The 13780-nt window shown below is 42.6% G+C and overlaps 1 protein-coding gene across 2 annotated transcripts in view; it reads left to right on the forward strand.

Annotated features, from left to right (window-relative positions):
- Positions 1 to 13780, forward strand: part of LOC137627765 (uncharacterized) — a 43313-nt gene that overhangs the window by 21185 nt on the left and 8348 nt on the right. The window contains exons 5-8 of one of the 2 annotated variants that reach the window (XM_068359059.1): positions 1275 to 1382; positions 2808 to 2867; positions 8124 to 8262; positions 8381 to 8487. In XM_068359059.1, coding sequence (XP_068215160.1) covers positions 1275 to 1382; positions 2808 to 2867; positions 8124 to 8262; positions 8381 to 8487 — 414 coding nt within the window. The remainder of the gene's footprint in view (positions 1 to 1274; positions 1383 to 2807; positions 2868 to 8123; positions 8263 to 8380; positions 8488 to 13780) is intronic. The other variant, XM_068359060.1, reaches the window with a different exon arrangement.

Below are 13780 nucleotides of genomic sequence, written 5' to 3' on the forward strand. Positions count from 1 at the left end.
CGATTGCTGAAAATGAGGCGAAAGATTATAGAAATCATATACAGCAGCCTCTGTTTAATATTGTTATTCATAGCACTGTACACAAAATCACTAAAATAATATATTGAAGTAACAGTGCATACTGAAATCAAAACTTCATAGTGTATGCATGCCAGTGTCCATTAGTTTATTGATCTTGTTTGAACATGTACATATTGTACTGTATCTATCAACTAACCTTTAGCTAAGCAAACATAATTGCAGATACTACTCATTCAATTGCTTTTCTTATTAACTTTGTATTTTGAAATGCACATGCGAGCAAAGAGTGCAGTATGTAGTGTGCCCCCAGTTCAACCTTTACGGTAGATTTTCGTTGCTTGTTATTATTACTAGCTAAGTTACAGCCCTAGTTGGAAAAGCATGATGCTCTAAGCCCTATAAGGACTCCAACAGAGGAAATTAGCCACGTGAGGAAAGGAAATAAATACATAAATTAGCTGTCTGCTAAAGAAGGTGATGAATGCAAGAGTTGATGGGAGAAGTACAAGAGGAAGGCCAAGGTTTGGGTGGATGGATGGGGTGAAGGAAGCTCTGGGTGATAGGAGGATAGATGTGAGAGAGGCAAGAGAGCGTGCTAGAAATAGGAATGAATGGCGAGCGATTGTGACACAGTTCCGGTAGGCCCTGCTGCTTCCTATGGTGCCTTAGATGACCGCGGAGGTAGCAGCAGTAGGGGATTCAGCGTTATGAAGCTTCATCTGTGGTGGATAACGGGGGAGGGTGGGCTGTGGCACCCTAGCTGTACCAGCCGAACTCAGTTGAGTCCCTTGTCAGGCTGGGAGGTACGTAGAGAGGAGAGGTCCCCTTTTTTGTTTCATTTGTTTGATGTTGGCTACCCCCCAAAATTGGGGGAAGTGCCTTGATATATGTACACAAGAAGTAATTAGTAATTATTATGAAATATTTGAAGATCATTAACATTTAGATAGGTCTGCTGTCTAAATTCTGTAACTGCTTCCTACATTCTGATAGTCAAGAAGTTATAGGATTTTTTAATTGAAGTTCATCTTCAAAATTAGTGTGGGGGTTGTATCTGTACCATCAATCATCCAATAATAATTTGGCTTAAGATATAACTTACTAACTTACACTGTGAAGCTGTTGTAAAATTATTGGGTTTTGTTAAAAGAAAGGAAAGATTTTTTGTCTCTTTTTACAATGTGTCAATCTTATTGGATGTGCAGTATCTTTCATGTGTTTTCTTGGCTAGTAATTTTTAACTTGCACTTCAGGACATCGAAGATAGAAATAGAGCGCTGGATAACTTCTGGAGAACGTTGGGAAGGGTTGCCACTGACTATGAACAAGAACGAGGGCATCGATTGGCGGTTGACCCCCAGGTAAGGATCATGAAATCTGTTGACAAGTTGAACAGCATCATGGTTGTTTTTTCCCTCCTTATAAGTGCATTCTGATTACTCTGATCTCAATGAGGGCAGAAGGTAGAATGTTGATATTTGAAAGTCGTACAGTATGTTCGTTTCAAAGGTTTATAAAAATGTAGGTTGTCAAGTCAGTATTGAAGATGACTTTTGGGATGTATGGGGATTAAGGTCATCAGGGAGCAGGTTAAGTTTTGCTCCATGATATTAGAACTAATACCTTGCACATTAACATAATTACAACATATTTACAACATAATTGTCCTTGCCAAACCCCTACTGCTGATACCATGGAGGTAGCAGCAGTATGGGATTCAGCGTTATGAAGCTTCATCTGTGGTGGATAACGGGGGAGAGTGGGCTGTGGCACCCTAGCAGTACCAGCCAAACTCAGCTGAATCCCTCGTCAGGCTGGGAGAAGCGGAGGGAGGAAAGGTCCCCTTTTGTTCCTTTATTTAATGTCGGCTACCCCCTAAAATTGGAGGAAGTGCCTTGCTAAACACATGGAATAGATATATATGTAGGCCCTCTTTTTTTTATCGTCCTAAGATGTATAATTTTGTTCACCTTTTTGGTTTTCTAAAAATTTTGGGTTATCTTTAAATATACATTCAGATGTTAAATTGATAATGCACATATATCATAATTTTTCTAATTGACAATCTCTTACCAGAAAACAGTTTAGACTGTTTCTAACAGAATTTAACTTGGTACTCATATTAGCACGTATCGGTTGCCAGTTACGATTGAAGATGAAATCTTTATTGAAAAAGCTTATGAATTTTAGTGTGAATGCCAAGAAGAAAATAGAAAGTAATCCATTGAGAATTTTAAAACTAATTCTATGAATTGATAATAAAATATATGTAGATTCGATAGGTCTCTGCTATTTTAGCTGAGGCATGAATCAAGGGGGTTACTGTCAAAGATATGTTGAGAGAGAGATAATATTTTGTTGTATACTGTACTCCGTTTGCATGACGTTATGCTAGTCTCTCCATCATACAATAACGATAAAGAATTCTTATAAAAAAAAAGGACACAAGAGACAATATGTGCTCTGTTTTCATTAGTAAATTATATGTACCCATTTATCACAAGTACTGTCCAATCTCAATCAACAGCATGTACTGTACTGTTTCACTATCAGTACTGTACTGCGTCACTATCGGTGTCTGTAATATCTTCCTTTGTTTTGCAATCATGATAACTTTCTTTGATTCATAGTATTTTTGTTTTATAAATATCTTATATATATTTTCAACCTTATTATTTATTCAGATTCATTTTTCTTTATAGATATACTATGTATGTTTTCAACGAACAAAATTACTCGAATGTAAAACGGGTTATGACATATTGTCCTTGTAATGAAACTTTCAGGATCGGGACCTTCGGTGCGTAAGAGAGGCATTAGCAAGTGCACCAGCTTTTCCTGGTGATGTATGTTATAATTTCAAGTTTTTTTTTGCTTTTTGCTTATGTATTTCAATGCTTTTCTCGGGAATTACTTAATTTTTGCTCCCCTCCTTTTTTTTATTTTGAACAATTCTATTAAGTTGTTATGGGGCAAATAGTCTTGTATAAATTTGCTCTCTAAACAATAGAATCTTCAAAATGATCTCATATGAAATATGTTTTCCCTAAGTCGAAAAGTTCTTTTCCAATATTACTAACTTTTGGTGTCCAGATCATGACCCATTGTTTTTGGTCATCTGGGTTTTCTAACGCTAATGAAATGTCCCACTCGTGTATCCAGAATTCCTACACATTTATTTCTGTATGATAAATATATATATATCACACTCACACATACGCTACACCAGTAATCGGCGATGTGGCCGACGTGATAATGTCCCCGACTGGTGAACTCCAGACTGGGGTTCAAGTCCCACTCAAACCTGTTAGTTTCTTTGGTCGCTGCAACCTCGCCATCCTTGTGAGCTAAGGATGGGGGTTTGGGGGAGCCTATAGGTCTATCTGCGGAGTCATCAGCAGCCATTTTGTAGCCCTCCTTGGTCCTAGCTTAGGTGGAGAGGGGTCTTGGGTGCTGATCATATGTATATATGGTCAGTCTTGGGCATTATCCTGCTTGATAGGGCAATGTCACTGTCCCTTGCCTATGCCATTCATGAGCTGCCTTTAAACTTTTAATCTGCATTGCTTTCAGTTTATTAGCTTTGTTATATTGCTGCTTTATTTATTTAACCTTTTCATGCTTCAATTTTCATCAGTTATTTAGAAAATTATTCTGGTCAGGCGTATAAAAGTCTAGAAATGTATTAAAAGGAAATGAACAATCCTGAAGCTACAAATTTAAAGAAGTCAAGTTTTAAAATAACTTATTTAATTGTTTGCCTGTCATGTACGTCATGTACTTCATTATTTATTCCTACGCAGATACAAACTTCTGAGTCATTCATATGGGTTACTTCTAGTGTTGTTTTCTACAACCAGACAATTAAAGAAAATTGATTGCATCATACTTTGTTGCTAAGCAACCACTGCGTATGCAGCTTAGAAAGCCTGCTCGTGACTCTGGTTGCTTCCTCTCAACGATCCTGAGCATGAAGTTTAGAGGATGTACCTCAACTTCCTCTCTACGATTGAGACTTTCGTATTCAATTCGCTTGCCCATTTAGTATTTAGTGCTTGCGACTTTTGTGTCGTTTCTTTATTCACGGTCATGCGTTACTATTCATTATATATGAGTTACAAGTCGGTGCTTTATGTCTAGTAAGCCTCATAGCCGGGATAGCTACCCTTGTGGCATTCTTATAAGCCAGGCAAACGTAGTAGATTCGCATCCCTTTTGTCCCTTTTGCCTAGACTAGATGTTCAATGAAATCACCATGTAAGTACTGCAGGAAGTGGACACACTCCCAATGGGAGAGATATTATTCTCGTCGTAGGAAACTAAGTGAGATGTCTTTCCTACTCTGTCACCTCCCAAGAGGAGTAGGAGACGAAGGGTCCTTTCCGTGATGTAAGCCACCCTATTATTTTGCGTCGAGAGTCCTCTGTGAATTTAATCACAGAAGATGACGCCCATAGTAATCTTGATAATGTTGATCATACATGGCGGGAGCTTGAGTCACCACATGGAGAAAACGCTCTGACTACCTGTACAGTAGCCATGTGCCATGAGAGAGACTTCAAATGTTCCACCTCACACACTGTTGCAAGAGGCGAAAGCTCTTGCAATGAGAGTGAGCGGGACTCCTCCCGTTCCTTCTCCACCTCCTATTCTCATCACAATATGAATGACACAAGTGAAAGGAAAGATGTTCGGGGAAGAGTTAAGAATCAGGCGACTGTTAAAACAGAACAGCCAATTATGCTAGACTACATACTGTATTTTACCTTTTGTACCATTACAGAAAGTACAAGGAATTTTTCCTATCCTTTGCTCTCGAGTTTGTGACCAGAGCCCAGATTTCGGAGGAATATCAGTTGTACTTCTTCCCAGTCTTGTGTCTCAAGGAAGCCACTGATGACCCGGGTGTTATTATACTCTATCCTGTGAGATCAATTAAAAAATTTCAGAAATGAATGACAGATCATGAGCCTAAAGTTTTTCAATCTGGGTATGACTACTGGATGCATCAGAGGAACTTTTTGAAAATGCAATTTCTTACTGGTTGGGAAATCTATCATGAGAACTTACAATCCTCGGGAAGCATCACCATGAACCCCCCTCCCCCTCAAGCACAAGATATCTGTGTTCCTGCCACAAACCTAGTGTTCCGCGGAATCACTTGGAACGACTCACGGAGGTTCCAATAGAACTTCCAGAATGCCCAAACCTGCAATGACAACCGCACATAGAAAAGTTCCACAACGCAGTGCATTGCCTGTCTTAACACGGTTGGAAACTATCCAGCATCTCCGAAAGAAAGGCTTTTCAAGGCCAACTTTGAAACAGCTTTCCTGATACTGTATATCCATAAGTCTTCCGCAGCAGTATACCAGGCAAGTGGAAAATCTTCGGTGATTGGTGTCGTAGAACGAATATTGCTCCACTCAAGGCCACCATTTCCCTGATTAGACGTTTTTGGTGTTCTTGAGGAACAAGAAATCTCTTTCAGTCACTGCGATGAAAGGCCTTGAGCTAGGTCTTCAAACTGAAAGGGCTTAATCTCTCCTCGTTATGGGAACTCTCGGCTCTCGTTAGGAGGTTTGAGCAGTCTTTTCCTCTTCGAGAACTCAAACTCCCTACCTGGGATGTGGCAAAAGTTCTTTGAGCCTAAGACAAGCCCTTTACGAACCTATGCTAAAGCCTGAGAAAGGGGCCTTACTTTAAAGACTGCCTTCCTCATTGCCTTAGCTTCAGCGAAGAGAGTAAGCGAATTACACAGTCTATCTTATCTTACGTCACATTCCAGAGAGTGGAAAGAACTATCCTTGTCTTTGTTCCAAAATTTATGGCTGAAACCTAGAATCCAGTTGTAAACGATATCAGATTTGACTATTTCATGATCTTGTCATTCAAAGAGATAACTGATACCCCTGATGACATGTTACTCTGTCCCATAAGAGCAATGAGTAAATATCTGAAAAGAACTTAGTATGTTATACCTAAACTCACCAATTTGTTTGTGATCACTGGCCGCTCCAAAAACAAAAGTATCCAGAAACACTATCTCTTTCTAATTAAGAGAAACATCCCAATCATGAGAGCTTATGAATCCTCATTGGAAGCGTCGATAGTGCCCCCCCCCCCCTCAAGCACAGGACATACGTGGGCTTGCCGCAACTTTAACGTTCTGCAAAACCCGCACTGTAGCACAAGTTCTCAAAAGCTTGTCAATGAAAGAGATAAACCACTTTTACGGACCATATCTTAAAAAGATTTTACTCCCACAGGTCTTTGGACATCTTCTCTTTAGGCCCTATTGTTGCATGACAACAAATAATCTAATTATATGCTCTTACGGGACACGTGAATTTTATCTTGGGCTTCAATTATTCTCTGCTTTAAAAGGGTATGTAATGGGCACCAAGGTGGATGGTGACATTGTTTAGACTTGAGGCCTTCACTTGAATGCCTTGAATTTTTAGTTTTTGATGATATATTGAATATTTGATATTAGTAACCCTTGAGGTTTATATAACTTCACCGCTGGCAAAGAATATTATCCTCTAGACTAGAACGTACGGCCTTACCTCTTTACGAGCCGACTACGATGTTCACAAATTATTCACTTTGATCTCTTTCTATTACTAAACCCTTTTACCCCCAGGCTATTTGGAAATTTCCAATCCTTAACCCCCAGGGGGTTATTTTTTTCCCAGCACATTTTGCAGTATATTTTTTTTAGATTGCTCTAACAACCTTAATTTTTGTCATAGAGAGGTCAGGTTGGTCTCATTCTCTTGGAAAATGCCTGAATTTTCTCAAAAAATTATCAAAAATATGAAAAAAACAATTTTTATAGCATTTTTTTGCAAGGACGTACCGGTACGTCCATGGGGGTAAAGGGATGGCTTTTGTGAAATGTACCAGTACGTCCTTTGGGGGTAAAAGGGTTAAAGTAATTGTATCTATGAGAGAGGAAGGGCATACCTCTTAACTTCATGGAGACTTCCTCCCACCTAAGGAAGACTCCCATATAAATGACTCGGAAGTTTTTATCCGTGTAGGAATAAACTCCAAATTTTTTAAACAATTTGTATTTTACCTATCTATACATTATCATCATCTCCTACACCTATTGATGCAAAGGCCCTTTGTTAGATTTTGCCAGTCCTCTCTATCTTGAGCTCTTAATTCAATACTTCCCCATTCATCATCTACTTCGCTCTTCATAGTCCTCACCCATGTAGGCCTGGGTCTCCCAACTCTTATAGTGCCTTTATCAAAGATCCCGCCTCAAGTGTTCCGCACATCTTTGACCAGGAGAGTGTGAGGAAGCAACCAAGCGTCATGAGCAGGCTTCCTTAGCCGCATGCGCAGTGGTTGCTTGGCAATTAAGTATGATGCAATCAATTTTCTTCAATTGTCAGGTCGTGGGAAACAAGACGAATAGTACAGAAAGTCCCCAATTTACAAACATTCGGAGATGCAAACACACATCTGCTAAAAATAACAAGGATAAGATAAGGAAATAGTAATAAAACTATATTATATCATTTAACCCTTTTACCCCCAAGCTATTTGGAACTTTCCAACCCTTAACCCCCAGGCATTTTCTTTTTCAAGCACATTTTGCAATATGTTTTTTTCTAAATTGCTCCAACAGCCTTAATTTTCATCATAGAGAGGTCAGGTTGATCTCATTCTTTTGGAAAATGCCTGAAGTTTCTCATAAAGTTATCATAAATATGCAAAAAATGTAAATAGCAGTTTTTTGCAAGGACGTACTGGTATGTCCATGGGGGTAAAGGGATGAGTTTTGTGAAACGTACCAGTACGTCCATTGGGGGTAAAAGGGTTAATACTGTAAACAAAACTATATTAGTAATAACCTCGAGATCTATTTCATATGGAACCCAAATATTTATTGAGTTTTGTAGCTGGAAATCATAGACATGGGATTCAGGTTAGGTCTAAATTTAACAAAATTCGCCTTGCAGACAGCTTCCTGGAACCTATTAAGTTTGTAAAGTTGAGGACCTTCTGTAACCCATATGAACGACTCTATTTCATATAGATAGGAAAATTACAAGTTGTTTTTAAAATTTGTTGTATTTTCTCAGGAAACCGAGTCAGAGGGGCAATCACCGGAAGTGAATCCTCTGCTCTGCTGCGAAGTATGTACCCAGGCTTACAACAATGATGAACGACGCCCAACATTACTTCCCGACTGTGGTCATACATTTTGCAAAGATTGCCTTTGTATGTTGATAGTATTTCACGTAATGGGTTGCAACTGACGTACAGCTGAAATTTTATTGTGGCTTGCAGTTGTTTTTGTCTATAAATTAATCAAAAAAAAATTTTTACTTTTGAACAGCTAAAGCAAGAAGACGAAACCGTGCATGTCCCACTTGCAGAAAATACTGTAATAGTGATGTTGAGAATCTTCCAACAAATTACTCTATTCTGGACTTCATGAACGAGGTGAGTTGGAAAATAATGTTAATTTAACAGTATACAAGTTATCTTGATGCTGTGTTCTTTGGTCTTTAAAGCCTGTTAACATAGTTCAGGTGTGATTTCCTCACTAGGCTGAGTCCCTATTAACATCGTAGTCGAGATGGGAGTGGCCAAGGTCTTAGAGAGTCCCAGTCCCTCATCAGGCTGAACCCACACTGTCATTGACTGGTGTTAAATACATTCCATCCTCCTTATACACGGATTTGCTATCTAGGGTTTCCCTTGTATAGGCCCAGTAAAGTTGGTACCGTTGCAAGAAAAATTTTAATAGTACTAACTGCCCTCTAAGTCATTGAGGTTTGAGGATATGTGCTGTGAATAGATTTTCAAAATAAGCTAGAAATAACCTTATAAAGTATTATATTATCCATATAATGACACTAGACAGCCAAGTAATTACAACTTATTATCATTTAATAGTGTACTATATTGAAAAATGTAATACTGTATTATTGTTTTTAACTTTTTGACTTTCATTAAATTTCATGTTAAATGCCAGTATAAGAATCTTTCCCAGCCTTATGGTACTGTACACACACGCATTACTTTCTAAACCCAATTTCTAGTACACCACTTGGCCTTTTCAGTTGATGATCTTCACCTTTTCAATTTTCATTCAAGAATAATTTCTATTGGGATGAACTCAACGAGCCCCGAAATTGTACTCGTTTCAATTGATTAGTATAAAATCAATGAAAAGGGCTAAAAATTTCCAATGATGGTTGAATTTATATTGTTCCGTAACTGTAATACAAACCTACGCTATTTATAGGGGTATCACTATCAGTGAAGCTGAAAGGACAAACCATTAGAATTTAGCGAGGGTCAACTACCCATCTCGCTAGTTAGAAGGGGGGTATGGGGGCTAGTTAGCTAGCCCTATCACTCACACACCTGTGACTGTACTTAACTTTGCTTTTGGCTCTGATGAAGAACAGTTGTTAACATTCTTCCTCACCTATTTTTGGACTGCCATTAATCATTGCTTTTTTATTTTTTCTTTCAGTTTGTGTGTGTGTTTGCGGCTTCCTGCTAGCCTTGCATACCTGCCCTGGTCCCGAGGGCCTCTCCTGTGGTAGCTTTATTTCTGCGGAGGACATGGAACCCCACCATTTATCTCCAGTTTGCAGGGACCAGCGTTGTGATGAGAGTGATAAGAGTATCAAATGCCAGGAGAGGTCTGCCTTCCAGTGGGAAAGGTTTGGGCGCTGGTGAAAGAATGGTAAGCGGGATTCTTCTTCTTCGATGGTTTCTTCGAAGCAGAAGAAACCTAAAGCTTCTTCCGCTTTCCGACCTTCCTCCGAAGCTCCTGCTCGAACAGTTTCCTCCAAGGAACCATCGAGTAGTAGCAGATGCCATTTAACCCCTGGAAAACCTCAGTCCTTGAGAGACGGTGTTGCTTACACTAGCGAAGCAGCCCTGGTTCTCCCCCGAGGGAATCCTTATCTCTTTTCTCCCTTTTTGCCCTGCCTTCCAAGGAGGTGTTGCTGCAGCTGCTTCAACGGGGTGCTGGTTTGCAGCATTAATCGGTGTCGGAAGTAGATCCTTTGATCATGGTCGACTTGGTGGTGTCTGAGGATTCATTTGCTACCCTGCCAATGGACTCTGTTCCTGCTTCGTCCTCTGCTTCTTCCGCCGCTGCGGAGGACTCCGCTCCCCCTTTGCTGACTATCCTTCTGGGGTGGAGCAAAGTCCAGGGCATGTCTCTCCTGTTAGTGACCACCTCTTGTTTTTTTGCTAGATAGGCCACTCAAAGAGACTCCTCTTCGGAGGCCTGCTGATCGTGGGGACTCCTTGCCTTGGAGGTGCTCCTTCTCCTTCGATGAATAGACGCTTCTTCAGCTCTTCAACTTCGTCGCCACAGCATTCCTCTTCGGAGGCTCCTCCTCTTCATGGTTATGCTGGTTCCCAACCTTCGCCTGTTTCTCCAGACTCGCCTGCTAGTCAACAAACCCCGGTTCGTGACTCCCCGACGATATTCGTTCGTGATCCTCTCCTACGGATGTTTGTCCTTCTCCAGATTACCGTTTGGCTGTTCGCTGACCTACTGCCCGCCGATCGCTTGCTATTCTATCTCCTGCTCAATGTTCGCCTGCACACCAATCTCCGGCTCGCTAATCGCCTGTTCGCTTATCGTCACCTGTTTGCCTTTCTCCGACTCAGATACGTCGGTCTCCGGATGGCAAATCTGCAACTCACCGATCGTTGATTTCCAACGCATTGGTCGCTTTCTCGCCGATCGCTGAAGCAGCGTTCAGCAGAGCGTCAATCCCTGACTCGATCACCAACTCGCCGATCGTCGAACCATCGTTCACCCTCTTGTTGGGTTTCAGCAGTTGGCCCTGCGCCAACTCTTCAGTGCTCTCCAACAACCTTCGGTTGCCCACTGGTCTTCCCATCGTTTACCGGCAGAAGAGAATAGGTTTCGTCACCCACGCGTTGCTCGCCAGTCATTGGCTAGCTCTTTTAAGATATCACCCCTCGAACAGCATGACCCTTCTCCGCAGATCCTCATTCCCCAGGTCATGATCATACGTCGGAACTTGTATCTAGAGGTAAGCAGCTTTCCAGCCGTCTCGCCTGGGAAAGACAAGCTTCCTCCTCACCGTTCGCCGTTGCCCGGTTCCCCTCCCCACAAATCTATAGCAGTACGACTGCCAGGGAAGGAGGAAAAGCGCAATCTTCAGGACTTCTAGATCCCGAAACTTTCTGCTGCCAAGAAGAAACCTGCACTTCCTAGGACTCCCGTTTCAGTGACTAATGCCCCTTTGAGGGGTCCCCCCTTCATCATTCCCTTCAGTGGTTCGGAGCTTTGGTCAGGGCGGTTACCCAAGCCTTTGCATAGGGTATTCCATCTTCACGCCCTGCGCAAACCCAGGATTCCCCTGGAAGAGTCTTCCTTGTCATCGGATCCAAGGCGAAGATCTACGGTTCTGTCTCCCCTGAAGAGAGGAGTCTCCAGCGACATCTCATCATCCTGGATCAAACTAACCTCAGTCAAGATGTCTAAGGGGAGGACTAGCTTCAATGGTTCCTCTTCCCCTCACCCTCTTGCTCACTCGTCATCTCAGTCAAGAGGAGCCCGCGGGGAAGAGTCTTTGCCAGACTCTTTCCGGCCGTCTCATTTAGAGGAAATCCCACGAGATAGCATTGTCACAGCCGAGGAACCCGTGGAGGGTTCCACCCTTCCTTCAATGGGGGGTCATCAGAAGGTTCCATCCATCATCAAAACCTTCGGTACTGAAGACCTTTTTCCCTCATAGGAGGGAGCTTAAAGACTCCAAGACACTGCCGAAATTCTCTAGATCTGCAGAGGGGGTCAAACCGTTAACTAGCCACTTCAATACCAACCATGACCCATCCCGTGACGAGGTATCGGCGTTGGACGACAAAGATCAAGCTGCCAGTCCGTCTTTGGAAGGTGAACAGAGGGAATCAAAGCATGTTTTTTGGCAAGTTCTGGCTCGTATGAGGACCCTCAGTGGGTTGGCAGACCCAGCGATGGCTCCTCAAGAGGGCAAAGATACAGTCCTAGATGGTGTCTTTTTCACCTAGAAGCCCTCAAAATCCAGTGCAGCACTTTGTCCTGGTCTCAGGGACTGAAGAGTGGTTGGCATAACGTTGCCTCTCGGCTCTGAGTACTCTCCATCTCTCCCATCGAGCTTTTCTTCCAAGCTCATCCTGCCTCCGGGTGTCCAGCAGAGGAAACACTATGAGGTCCTTGACGAGCCCTGACCAGCTCTCCCTCTTAACCATTCTCTAGAGGAATTGACAAAGGGAGTCTCCCGGGAAAGGTTTTCCGGTCGGCAAGTCTTTTTCTCGGTCACAAAGATCCTTAATCAGGAGAAAGTAGTGAAGTATGCCATGCAGGCTACTTCTTGGCTGGATCTTTGGTTGGGATCCGTTGAGACCCTGGTACGGACTACAGATTTTTCCAAAGAAAGCACCAGGAAGGCAATGGAAACTTTCTTACTCTTGGATACTCATACCTTTGAGTTCCTGGTTAATCAAGTGGTGAACTTGTGGGCCAACACCAACCTGAAACATAGGGACTCAGTAGCTGAGAGATTCCATCACCAAGTCCCAAACGTTGAGATTGCGGGACTGGAATTCCTCTATGAAGGGTTCCTCATTGTTTGAGCCGAGCGACATTGAGCAGACTGCAAAGAGATCGAGGAAGTCCCACCCAGACCCCCTCTTCCATAGGGCCCTGACATCTCTGCCCTACAGACCACCAGCTCCTCCGCAGTCTAGCCAACCAAAACCCTTGACGAAAAAGATGGCAGCAAAAGACAAGGTGTCTAAGAAGCAACCTAGAGGTGGCGGCTGCAAATGCTAGGATAGGCAATCCTCCTGTTTGTCCACCAGATGGGGAGGCCTACATCGCTGCTGGAAGAGGTGGATGCAGCTCGGGGCCGAACCCTGGACAATCTCCGTGATTTGTGAAGGTATCGCGTCCCGTTCATTTCATCTCTCCCTCCACTAATCATGACTCCAGTGTCGGAAAGCTCCTTTGCGATAGGATCAGAAGAGTGGCTGGCTCTTTGGGTCAAAGTTCAAAACCATGTTGGAGAAGGGCGCTCTCTAAGAGGTCCTTGATCACTCCCTAGGCTTCTTCAGTCAACTTTCTTGTGAAAAAGTCATCTGGAGGCTGGAGACCAGTCATCAACCTCTCGGCTCTGAAGAAGTTTGTCAAGCAAACCTTGTTCAGCATGAAAACGGCAGACACGGTCAGTCAGGTGGTAAGACCACAGGATTTCATGTGCACACTGGCATTGAAGGACGCATACAGTACTTCCAGATCTCAATCCATCCATCTTCTAGGAAGCATGTGAGATTCAGTCTGGAAAACAAGAAATACCAGTTCAAGGTGCTGTGCTTCGGTCTTTTTACAGCACCCCAGGTCTTCACGAGAGTGTTTGCTTTTGTGTTATCTTGGGCTCACAGTATCAACATCCGTCTCCTATGTTATCTGGATGACTGACTAATCCTAGCAGACTCGGTGGCAACCCTTCTTCAGCACCGAGACAAGCCAAGATCTGAGGATCATGGTAAAACTTGAGAAGTCATCCCTGCTTCCAACTCAAAGACTGGTATATCTAGGAATGATTATAGACACCAACATGCGCAATGCCTTCCCATCAGACAACAGAGTAGTGAGACTAAAAAAAGGTCGCAAAACCTTTTCTCAGACGAGAGGAACTACTCCTAGTCCAGAGGTGGCTATGTCTCCTCGGGCACCTATCATCTCTGGCCC

The sequence above is a fragment of the Palaemon carinicauda genome, chromosome 35, assembly GCF_036898095.1.
Source record: "Palaemon carinicauda isolate YSFRI2023 chromosome 35, ASM3689809v2, whole genome shotgun sequence".
NCBI lineage: Eukaryota > Metazoa > Arthropoda > Malacostraca > Decapoda > Palaemonidae > Palaemon > Palaemon carinicauda.